Below are 11,395 nucleotides of genomic sequence, written 5' to 3' on the forward strand. Positions count from 1 at the left end.
GAGTGGTGTCACGCGACAGACATTGCTCTCGGCTTCAGCGAAGTAAAAGAGAGATAACTAACGCCGGAAACGAACGTCGATGGGTCCACTACTCATATAATGCATCGGTCATGTCATATGTAACAACAGATACATTGGAAATCATTTCTAGATTACTATGTACAATTTCGTGAATAAGCTTTGCACAAAATAACCAATCGTTTGGACACATTCTCGACTCGTATTGAATTTTACTCTCTGGTAACTGCTGAAGAACCTGCAGTTTCTTATGTAAGCGTTATATGTTGGTGTTAAAGACGAGTCTCCCTCCTTATTTCAGAGCCCCGAAGGCCCCACGCCGCCCCTGATATGACCCCAGTCCTGTTCAAAAGTGCTGGGAACCAACACACTTGAACTCTACCAAAACGATCCTTGTGCTACTACTTCAAAGAAAACGGTGGCTTCGCAGCCTCGAACGACATCGTATCTTGTTGAAACAATTTTGATGGCATTAAAAAGGATATCCTTCCCACCATAAGGAGAGGTTCTTTGTGGATTACGAAGGTTTTTGACTTTGAATTGCAATCATTCGTTGTCTCACTTACGTATTCCTTCGCTGGCTGCGAAGCCGCAGTTTTCTTTGAAGCTACAAAGAAGGATTTTGTCACCTTCTCATTCCAGGAGCGTGACATCAACAGGAGCGTGAAGGGGGCTCATACGTATGTTAAAAGCACTTTCTCAAGACATTTTTGTGCTGCAGTAGGATCAAAATTTTATGATTTCTGTATTAAAAACCTTTTAGATAATTGAGGAATCTTCATTTTGACATAAAGTAAAATGACAAAGACATTTTTTGAAAAATTTAGTAGAATCGTTGAAAATTTTGGTTTTTGCAAGACTTTGTTCGCATACTTGATCAGATTTGGGGGGGGGGGAATCAGCGACGCTCATCCCTTGTAGTGTCATAGATTGACTAGAATGGGCTTTTAATCTGAAATAGAGGTTTAAAATTGAAGTTTCAAACAATTTTTTTTTTAAGATTATCTTGTGCTGTTACGCGGTAACTGAAACTTGAATCGTTCGATACATGGCCAAATCATGACATGACAAAATGCCGCGCCCGCGTCAAAATCAGCGTGACAGTGGAAAGTCACAGCGGAAAACCACATGACGGTTGGGTCACGCCGATGTGGCGTGAACGCACTAAGGACGGTGCGGTGTAAAAAAAAACAAGAGTATTTTAAACATTGAAGTAGACATTTTAAGGAAACTTCTAAAAATATTCAAGCGAAATTTCAATTTTTATTGAAATTTTAAGAGGGGCTTCAACATGTCAAAACAGTTTAGTTCTTATTTTGCACAGACAGTGGGTATTCGAATAACAGTACACGAGCGGAATCCCCCGCCTGCGACGATGACTATCAATTCGCAGGAAACGCCACCTGTTTCTTCGAAATGAGGCGGCACTCTTGGAAGGCACCAAAGACACCTGTCTGTTTGTTGTTGACATTCGCCTCAGCAATGAGACGCCATTATGGGACGGGTGTAGTGTAGCGAAGTCGCTGAGGTATAAAAGCGCCACGCAAACTCGGTGGCAGCATCGACCTTCCGTCCAGACCTCTAGCCATGGCCTCCAAGATCGTCATCGTCCTCTGCTTCGCGCTGTTCGCAGCTGCTGTAAGTAAATGAGAATCCAAACGACATCAGAGTAGCGTCACTTAGTGCGCTGAGTCAGGGGGCGGCAACGCCCTAGGAAGTGCGTGAAGCCATGCTCGAGCGAGGTGCAGGGGTTACTTATTTTGCTTCGATTGTAAGACCTAGCCCGTTGATTGCAAAACGTTTTGCACAGATGAAAAGAGCACAAAATTTGGGGTGCATTAGGCCTAGTAGATTGCCCGATACTTCCAATTCAACCGAACACAAGGGCGGAATCATTTACATCAACATGGCGCATTTGAGTTTTTCCTAAATTTTATGATTTTTCGTGTCTTTTGGTGTTTTTACCCCTACTTCATATTAGGTAAGGTGGGAGTTTCGAGAAGAGCAATAAGCCTAATGCACCCTAAATTTCAAGCCATTTCCATCGGTGCAAAGCGTTTTGAAAAGCAGTCTAGTTTTCATCATCTCGAATAAGTGCGCAACCTCTGCACTGACGGCGCGAGCATCGCTTCACGCTCTTCCTAGGCCGTTGCCACCCCCTGGCTGAGTTTGAGGCCGTTGTCAATGCACCAAATAGTGCGATACATTTGAAGTGCACGTGATGTGCAGTGCCCCACGCTTCCGTGGGTGTTCCGTGACGCATCGTCCGTGAGGTACATACTCAGATTGCACACACGGCGAAATCGGCCGTGCACGGATCGCCGCAGCCACGGGCCACCAAATCAGCCACGTTGCCCACACTTGCAGGAGTTTCTTACAAATTGCCAGCGTAGCACAAACGTCGTCAACAATTCGCGGAGAACCTTCGGTCCACGCCCACAAGCGCGAAATAATGTATTGTATTGAGCGTAACAGTTGGTTTGGCGTGTTTCAGGTGGCGAAGGTGAGCGGCTCTATCCCGGAAGAGGACGCGGAGAACCCCATAGACAAGCTAGGGCCCGCCCTTCCGTCGAACCGAGTTGCCAGCTCCGCTTCGCTGCGCCGGCAACTCGGTTCGACAGGGGGCCGGCCCAGCTTGGCCTGCCGGCGGCCTTTTCTCGGGCCTTCGGCCCTCGCATCAGACCCAACTTGGCCAGTCGAAGGCCCGGGCCTTTGGCCCGCTCGCATCACACACACCGTGAGCGGGTAAAGCAAGGTTATCGATGTACCATCGTGACTTAGGCCCGCCCTTCTATTCACAATATGCAATAGTCCTTACACTTTTTACTCCAACTGTCCTTAGAATATGCCCATTTCATTTGTCTCTTCGCCCTCATTCCGAAAATACCCATATTTTCCATGCTACTGCAACTCCTTGCAATAGAGGCACAGCAGGAGCGCAAAACGAGTCCGTCGCACTTTTTCCCATAACTCATGAAGGCGGGCTCCTGGACCCCCCTTCCGACCCCTCGTTGAAGAGGTCTTGCCAAGACCTATCGAAAACTTAAGTAAAAATTTTCAGTCGGTCGACCCCCTTTTTTGAAGATCCTGATGTGACTAATAGACGAAGTCGGGCTCCTGGACCCCCTTTCCGACCCCTCGTTGAAAAGGTCTTGCTGAGACCAATCGAAATCTGCAATAATTTTTTTTAGTCGGTCGACCCCCTTTTTTGAAGATCCTGATCTGGCCAACTTGTAAAAGCGGCCGATGGGGTCGGGACCAGGTCCATTCATCTTGTCTCGTCGCCCCGATTCCAAAAATACCCCTATGTGCCCTGCTAGCACCAATAATGGCGGAAATCCCCCTCCCGCTCATGTAAACCATGATGCACCTGCAGCAGCCCTTGTGCGACCCGGACGGGATTTGCACCACCGGATTATTTGTTTGGACGGTACTCCTGAAGTACCCTCCAAATCTGGTTACTCTAGCTCAACTCCTTCCTTGTACACAGACGCCAACAACAACAACAACACACAGACACAAAGGCAAATGCATAGGCCCTCCCCCTATTTTTGAATAGAAGGGCGGGCCAAAAAGCGTTCGTGACTTAAAAATTAGAAGTAACAGATTTCCGACTTTTTAGGCGATGGTTTAGTCGGGCACGACCCATTCCCTTACAGCTCACACGGCAAAAACGTTCCCTGCGTTTTCCCAGGTAGCCACAAAAAAGATAAAAGATTCCCTGGGATGCCTACCCAGGTACCGTTTATGCCGTGCAGAAAGGAAAATTTACATGGACACTGCAAATCCATCAGCGATACTTGCAACTTTTTTTTTAAGGCGATACAATCGAGTATCGCCAACAAACGGCCTTGCCAAAAAAGAAATCTTGCCTTCAAACCGGCGATACCCAAAAGTATCGCTAAAATTTGGCAATAAACAAGATTCTAGTCCCCCTAATTTAAACAAAGTTTGTTGCCAAATTTTGGCAGTAATCCGAGGCGATACTTTCGTTATCGCCGTTTTGAAGGCACGAATTTTTCGAAAGGCCGTTTGTTGGCGGTACTCAATTGTATCGCCATAAAAGATACCTAAAGTATCACCTTTGGATTTAGAGTGGAAGTACTTACAAGTGGCAGTTTGCTTTCTTTTTAATTTGAAGACTAACCAGCTAAAATTTGCTACAAGCGCCTCATACAACCCTCATGAGAGAGGCAAGACTCAGACACTGTGTGCATTGATGCCTTGTCCCCCAGAGCCGCTACACCGACGACCAGGTGGACGAAATCAACAGCCGCATCGCCAAGTGCCTGCAGCCCCTGCCTGCCGTGCCCAAGGGAGGCATTTACCGTCCGAGCGACGACTGCCGCTTCCGTGCGGGGATTACTCCAATCAACGAGCAGGGGGCCACCAAGGAGAGCGTCATCAACCCGATCAACGAGTGCCTGTCCAAGGCCGGCATCAAGGATGGAGCAGCCTTCGAGACGGCCAAGCAATGCCTCAAGACACAGCTGTCGAAGCCTCTTTGAGATGCGTCAGTTTTGTGCCCCGTCTAATTTCTCCGAATTATACAGTCATCTCTAGGTATAAACTCAACTGAACCCAACTACGACCTCTAAACATCAATCCTACCTGCTTCAATCTATAAACAAGACTAAAATGTAGCAGGGGTCCTGAACGTAACATTTCAGCCTCACTGCTCTCATAACGTTACAGAAAAAATATTCGCTGAAGGTTAAGCCATTAAGGGTATGAAATGCTGCAGGCACTTCCAAACACTAATTCGAGAAGCTTCAAATACAACCCATCCCTTTTAGAAGAAATAATAAGTTGTGACTTACAACCTGTATACGGGTTATAACCGTAAGTCTTCCCCTTTCGACATACTAAACTACTATGTTCTTTTACGTGCATAAGCTCCACACAAAATTGAGCATGTGTTTCGATATGCACGAAATACATGGCGAATTTCATGCGCAGCAACGCACGCTTCTGTGCTTAGTTACGCTCAATGTTGTGCATTTCAAAATACATCGCCAGTTCCGACAATCCACGCCTGGCGTCAACACCTACCTTGGCCTGCGGCACACAGTGGGCGGAAACACCACTTTCCACGCGAAAAACTGCACTTCAAGCCTGAAATTTTGAACCCGTGGGTTCTGAGGGTCGCTAAACACGTCTTTCATACTTTTAAATACAACTTTATTGAAATCTGTCTTTTAATCCAATGGAATGCCTTAATTATATTTCCAAGGGGTTGGAGTGAATTTTCAAAATTGTCCAAATCGACATTTCTTTATAGAACCGGATTCGTCTTGAGAAGACAAACAAGAAATGTCAGCGCATACCATAGGTTTAAATGAGAAATGCTAGACGTACAGGCACAGTCTGGTCGACAATTTGTCTGGTACCACCGTACCTCAGCCAGTACGGCTTTTGGGGTACGGAGTACGGTTTTTCATAACATGGGCTCTTATGGGAAGCACGGTTTTTTGGTATAGTTGTTCTGTACACCGTGAGGTACGGTCTAGCCGTACCTTTTTCCTTGAAATGTACGGCTTTTTTTAACAGTGATTTGCAGGCGATATGAGTGAAGTAACCACGAAAGTAGCTACTTCAATTCAAACTGAAGTTAAATATGAAAGTAGAGGAATCGAGGCAAGTGATCACGCGCTCGCGCGGAAACAGCCGTAAACATGTACAGTTGGAAAAACTTAATTTTCTTCAGAGTCATTCACGTTTTCAAACTGCGAATGTTTTATTGTTTGACACCAAATTTGAATAGTATATTGTGTTTGTACACTGCTCCAGGACGAAGCACCGAGTCTGGAACACTCTTCACCTGAAACAGCGTAAACAAAATGTTGAAAGGAGAATTTCGAAGGAAGAAATACGAAGTTCCTGTTTTGAATATCGAGACACCATATTGCAGGGCCCTATTCAAGGTATTATCATACTATTTGCAGGCAGTAGCCAGGACGAGCCACACTTAGAAAATTTGTGACATTGTCACTTTGTGACAAAAACTTCGATGATATTTTCATCACTTTATCTTATCACCTTATCTCAAATGCAGGTGGACATTTCTCAAGATTGGATCATTTGGTACGGGTGGTCAGGAAACAGACATGAATTCTTAATGCACACTGCAAACCTAACTGTCTACTAACCCGGGTGGAAGGATCTGCAGTTCAAGTGTAGTTTGAACTCAGTGGAAAAACTGCAGTATTGGAACAGTAATCAAAAGAAACTGCAAAAGTATTAGAGTTGAAAACTTCTATTTATGTGCATTTATCACTGACTTTTAACTAATAATAAATTGCTGTCCTGGTCTTCAGCCTTATTACAGAGCGCCTCTACAGAAAGATTTCAGTTTTGACTTAGTTTAAATTATAGTCACTACAATAGATAAGAAGTACAGAAGTAAGTGCAGTTGATGACTAGTTCTTAGGCAGTTAGACTGCATGGTAGTGTCGTGGTTAGAGAGTGCAGAAGAATCTGAAGAAAAACTGCAGTTCTAACTGAGTTTCCCTGCTAATGCCAGCGGCACCAGGCCTTATTATGTGATCGCGTTGGGTGGATGGCCTTCCCAGGCAGGTGGCGTAGACCAGTGGATAAGGCACTTGGTCCGCAACCAAAAGGTGCGAGGTTCGATTCCCCGCAAAGTATCTGATTTCATCATCAGACGAGAAGGAAGTTGGCCATGGAAGGTCGAAGGGGGCAACAGAATGCAACAGAAGTAGGAAAATTGAACGTTCAAATTCATTTTTTAAACACGTACTTTTAACACTACACTTTAACTGCATTCGTTTTTTAAGTGAATTCTGTAGGTGTAACTATGTTTAATAAGTACATTCACTGCAGTGTAAAATTGGTTTAAACTGTAGTCAAAACTGCAGTTGGGCGAAAAAACTGGTACTTTTTCTGCAGTTTTTCTACACTTTTTGTATAAAATTCTATAGTCTTTTTGTAGTAAATTACGGTTACAGAATAGTTTAAACACAGAAAATTCTTGGCTTTTCTTCCACTTTTTTTATAATTCAAAGTTACTTAAAACACTAAGTTAAGTTAAGTAAAACGCAAGTGAAGAAGTGCTGTTCAGACTACAGATCCTTCCGCCCGGGAAGTACACACTTACAAATGCATGTTTGCAAGTACACAAACGCATGCTTGACGCATGGAGTTATACGGCGCCAAGCATGCGTTTGTAAGTGTGTTCTTGCAAGCATGCATTTGTTGGCTGAGCGATAGCGAAGCCTGTTACTCCAGTGGGGTTGAAAAGTTTTGTCTGTCTGTCTGTCGGTCTGTCTGTCCGCACTACTCCTCCTGAACGGCTCGGCCGATCTCGGTGAGATTTTGCACACTTCTTAGGTATGTCCTTGGCTCGGCACACGCGAAATTTCACCATCCTAGCTCAACTGGTTCAGTTTTCATAGGCGAAAAACACCTAAAAACGGTGAAAAATAGAGATTTCTGCAGATAGACCACTTCTGTCTTGGAGAAAGGGGGGTCTGGGGGGCGGAGCCCCCCAGCCTCGACAAGTTAAAAAGTGACAAGGGTCAAGATCGTGTTATCTGTAGATAAAACAACTCCCCCAGCATTCAACAAGTTAAAAAATAACCGACAACGGACGAGCCATTGCCTGCCGAAGGCAGGCTAGCGCCGCAGGCCAAGGTAGGTGCGCCAGGCGTAGATTGGAGGAACAGGCAGCGAGACATCGCGAAGCCTGTTACGACAAGACGCGGTCTGGCGTAAACCTACCTTGTAAGTGTGTACTTGGCCAAGCATGCGTTCGTAAGTGTGTACTTGCAAGCACGCATTTGTAAGTGTGTACTTAGTACACAGTTAGGTTTGTAGTGCAGTAGCTCAGCACAACAGGTTTTGTTCTTTCCTTTTCAGTCAGTTAGGAGGACATAATATCACTCTCATTCCAGGAACGTGACATCACGGGGAAACGAACGTGACAAAATGTCACGTTCGTTTGGGCATTGTGTCACATTCATTTGGGTGTGAATTGGCCAAAAATCAGCTTGTTCACATTCAAACGAACGTGACACAATGCTCAAACGAACGTGACATTTTGCCACGTTCGTTTCAACGTGATGTCACGTGCCTGGAATGAGAGTGATGTTTTCAATACAAGCTGCAAAGCGGGAGTTAGGAAATCCGCCTACATTTCAGGAACAGCATCTTCTCTCGAGAGCTACACTCTAAATGTCTTACGAAGAAATTTCCCATAATACGAAGGAAATGGCGCAAGCATAATACAAAGGGTGGTTTTTCTTCGTATTACGAAGGTTTTTCTTTGTATCTTACAATGAAAAAGCTAAAAAGATTCGTATTACGAAGGAATATTGCTTCGTATTATGCTTGCGCCGAATTCACTGTAACATACGAATAACATAGGTGAAATTTCACTGTAAGACATTTAGAGTGTACCAGATAAGATCTTTTCGCAGGAAACCGTGAGAAACATTGTTCTTCTAGCCACTGAATGACTTGAAAGTCACGCTGATGGTTTTGTGCGCGTGCGCGGTGGTAGTGGGTTAACGAAGAAGACATTCAATTAACACCGCAAAGTATGAATCAGAGTTGCGGTCGGTTCAAAGCTTTGGAACTCACATAGTGTAGTGAGTCGTAGTAGTTTTGACTGTACACGCAGAACGCGCCGTGCTTCTCATAGTGCACTCCTCCTTTGCCGACGACAGCTGCCTTCGTGCCGGAAGAGCTGAGTGGAACAAGCACAATAGATGGATGCATTAATAATTAAATGGAGTACATACTTCAAACTCCGATAACAAATTTCGACCGATGCCTGCGAGTGCTGAAAACGGAGACCGAGATGCCCTTTCAAGGCAACTCGCAGTTGAGAAAAATTGCTGGCAGCCTAAAAATTAAGGGGGCAGTCTCGTCCCGGTACCCTTTTTTAGGGGGTTTTCCCTCGCTCTTTTGATGACGATGATTTTTTAAATATACCTCTTAGAGACAAACGGTAAAAACCAAATAAAAAAACAGAATTTTTACAACATTTTCAAAAAAAATATTTTGTTTTGTCTTCAGTTGTAAGGGAGTTATAGGGAATGCAACAAAAGCCGACAAAACATACAAAATTTCACTGCGCGACAATTTTCTCCGGAAGTTCTTAACTTTTAGGCAATCGGTTTGCGGCATCTTGAAGATGAAAAAATCCTCTTTACTTAAACCTGCGATCGTCCATGTAGCCCAAGGAAAACCTAAATTAAAACCGTTCCTTAGTTTGTATAGGTTTTCCGTTACGTTTTAAAAAGTGAAATCCTTGGGCTATATGGACGAAGGCGACGGTATCCCTTTTTGCAATGCATTGAAGTAACGCCAACAAATGGCCTTACCGAAAAATCTTGCCCTCAAAACGCCAATACACTAAAGTATTGTCAAAATTTTGTAAAATCTGGCATCAAACAATGAACTTAAGCCCTTAAGTTATTCGAAGTTCGCAAAATTTTGGCGATACTTGTGTTTATCACCTCTTTGACAGCAAGATTTTCTGCGTGGCCTTCTGTTGGCGATAGTACCCAATTGTATATCAAGAAAAGGTTCTAGAAGTATCACTATAGGATTTGGAGTATAGCACCTTTGGGACCTTTATTGCACGCGTTTAGCGAAGATTCGAAACAACTACAAAATAGTCATTTGGAATTTTGTTCCGGGTTCCAGCCTGCTGAAGTTTTCATCCGTCGTCAATTATCTTAGAACAGACCGATCCTTACTCTGGTAAGTTGTTGGAGGTGAAGAGATGTATCCCTGGTTGATCGGAGTACAATTCTAGGGTGCGGCCTGAACTGGGATGCTCGGCCCTGCAAATTTATTCAAAGTGCATTTTACACCGCGTTGAAATGAGACTTTTACATTTCTTTAATCTCATTACTGCAACGGCATGTGGTTCTTGGATAGCGACGATTCTGATGGGTGTTAGTGAATTCTTGATCGCTGGTATTAGACTTTCATGGAGTATAAACACGCCTCCCTTTTTCCCTCAAATTCGTCAAATTTTAAGTACTGGTGCTGCTGAGGAATTAAGGATAGTATGAAGTAAAACTGGCATGTCCTACAAATATTTGTCACAGAAAGTCCATTTTGAGGTCAAAATTCAACAATTACTAGATGAATTTGTTCCTAAAGTTGGGGGGGGGGGCAACTCCTATCAGATTTTGAGTTGTAGAGGTTTGCGTTAACTTTTAGTCGTTTCTCCCAAATTCTCCTCACGACAAAGGATTACCTACCCAGTCTTCAGATTTTGACGATTATATCTATTTTTGCATAGGAAAAAGATAGCGTTGGAAGATTTGAAAATGCCAATCCAGAAGAGGCTATATCTTCATGCCCATTGCCACGTTTTGTGCAAGATTCAATTATATTGATTATTGACACAACACTGGTAAAACTAAAGCGTAACTGTATGCTTGAGTCAAGCATAAAGTTACGCTTGAAGACGTTACGCTTGAAATCAAGCATAGACTAGAAATTGCCCCATGCATTTAGATAGGGGGAATCTTGGCGGATGAGCCTGTTACGCTTGATTTCAAGCGTAACCTGATTACGCTTGAAAACAGTGGGTAATGCTACGCTTTAGTTTTACCAGTGAATGCAACATATATGGCGTCAAATATTGCCATACATTTCCCAGATATTTTCCTTTACAAGGGGCAATTTTCGTCGCGTTCGAATTTTCAATGCAGGAAGGGATCGCACGAGATTTCGTGCCTCTAGCAAAATGTTGCGAGACTTTGTGATATTTCATCAAATTTAGACGAGATTTTGCTAGATTGAACCAGATTTGCACGAGATTTCTACTGATTTCATGGAAGACTTAGGTCACTTAAGTGTGCCCAGGATTTCGCGAGTGGTTGCCCCCTCAACGTCAGGGATCCTTAACTTACTCATAAGGGCATCATAACGTTATGGTAAGAGTCAAAGTTATTACCCCGAACTTCTAACATCGTTTCAAAAGGGAAGTTTATTTTTTTATGTCTCGAGACAAGGGAAAAAATCCCTAACGTCCCTAACTAAAGGGATATTTCGCGGCCCCTTGGTATAGGGACGGTCCCCATGGAAGGGCCAGCCCCTTTGGATAGGGACAGTCTCCTTGTCAAAGGGCCGCGAAATATCCCTTAGGTAAGGGACGTGCCCGTAGTGTTCAAAACATCTACCTCTTGAACATCAATGTACAATTTAAGAAACGCTTCCTGAGTAAACTTTTGACGCTCATGACAATGGTAGTGTCGCCGACACTCTATCTAAAGCCGTTTACAAGATACCCTTAATAGGTGTGTAGCGGGTTTGCCTACCTAAATCACCCCCATTTTTTTAAGGAGGGGTTTTAAGGGGCCCTTTGGCAGGGCGGTCCCCCCCTAGGGTGATC

At 44.1% G+C, this 11,395-nt stretch overlaps 2 protein-coding genes across 2 annotated transcripts in view; one reads left to right on the forward strand and one right to left on the reverse strand.

Annotated features, from left to right (window-relative positions):
- The first annotated feature begins 1,508 nt into the window (after window positions 1-1,508).
- LOC117639647 lies at window positions 1,509-4,588 on the forward strand. Its single transcript, XM_034375517.1, has 3 exons — window positions 1,509-1,656; window positions 2,513-2,521; window positions 4,254-4,588. Exons 1-3 carry the CDS (start codon window positions 1,606-1,608, stop codon window positions 4,524-4,526), a joined length of 333 nt encoding a protein of 110 aa, XP_034231408.1. The 5' UTR covers window positions 1,509-1,605; the 3' UTR covers window positions 4,527-4,588.
- Window positions 4,589-5,696: 1,108 nt separating this feature from the next.
- LOC117639639 (aldose 1-epimerase-like) overlaps window positions 5,697-11,395 on the reverse strand; it is a 151,312-nt gene continuing 145,613 nt past the window's right edge. The window contains exons 8-10 of the mRNA XM_034375505.1: window positions 9,744-9,830; window positions 8,620-8,725; window positions 5,697-5,839 (exon numbers count right to left, since the gene is read on the reverse strand). The gene's annotated coding sequence lies outside the window, so the exon portion shown is untranslated. The remainder of the gene's footprint in view (window positions 5,840-8,619; window positions 8,726-9,743; window positions 9,831-11,395) is intronic.

This window comes from Thrips palmi, unplaced genomic scaffold, assembly GCF_012932325.1.
Source record: "Thrips palmi isolate BJ-2018 unplaced genomic scaffold, TpBJ-2018v1 HiC_scaffold_11, whole genome shotgun sequence".
NCBI lineage: Eukaryota > Metazoa > Arthropoda > Insecta > Thysanoptera > Thripidae > Thrips > Thrips palmi.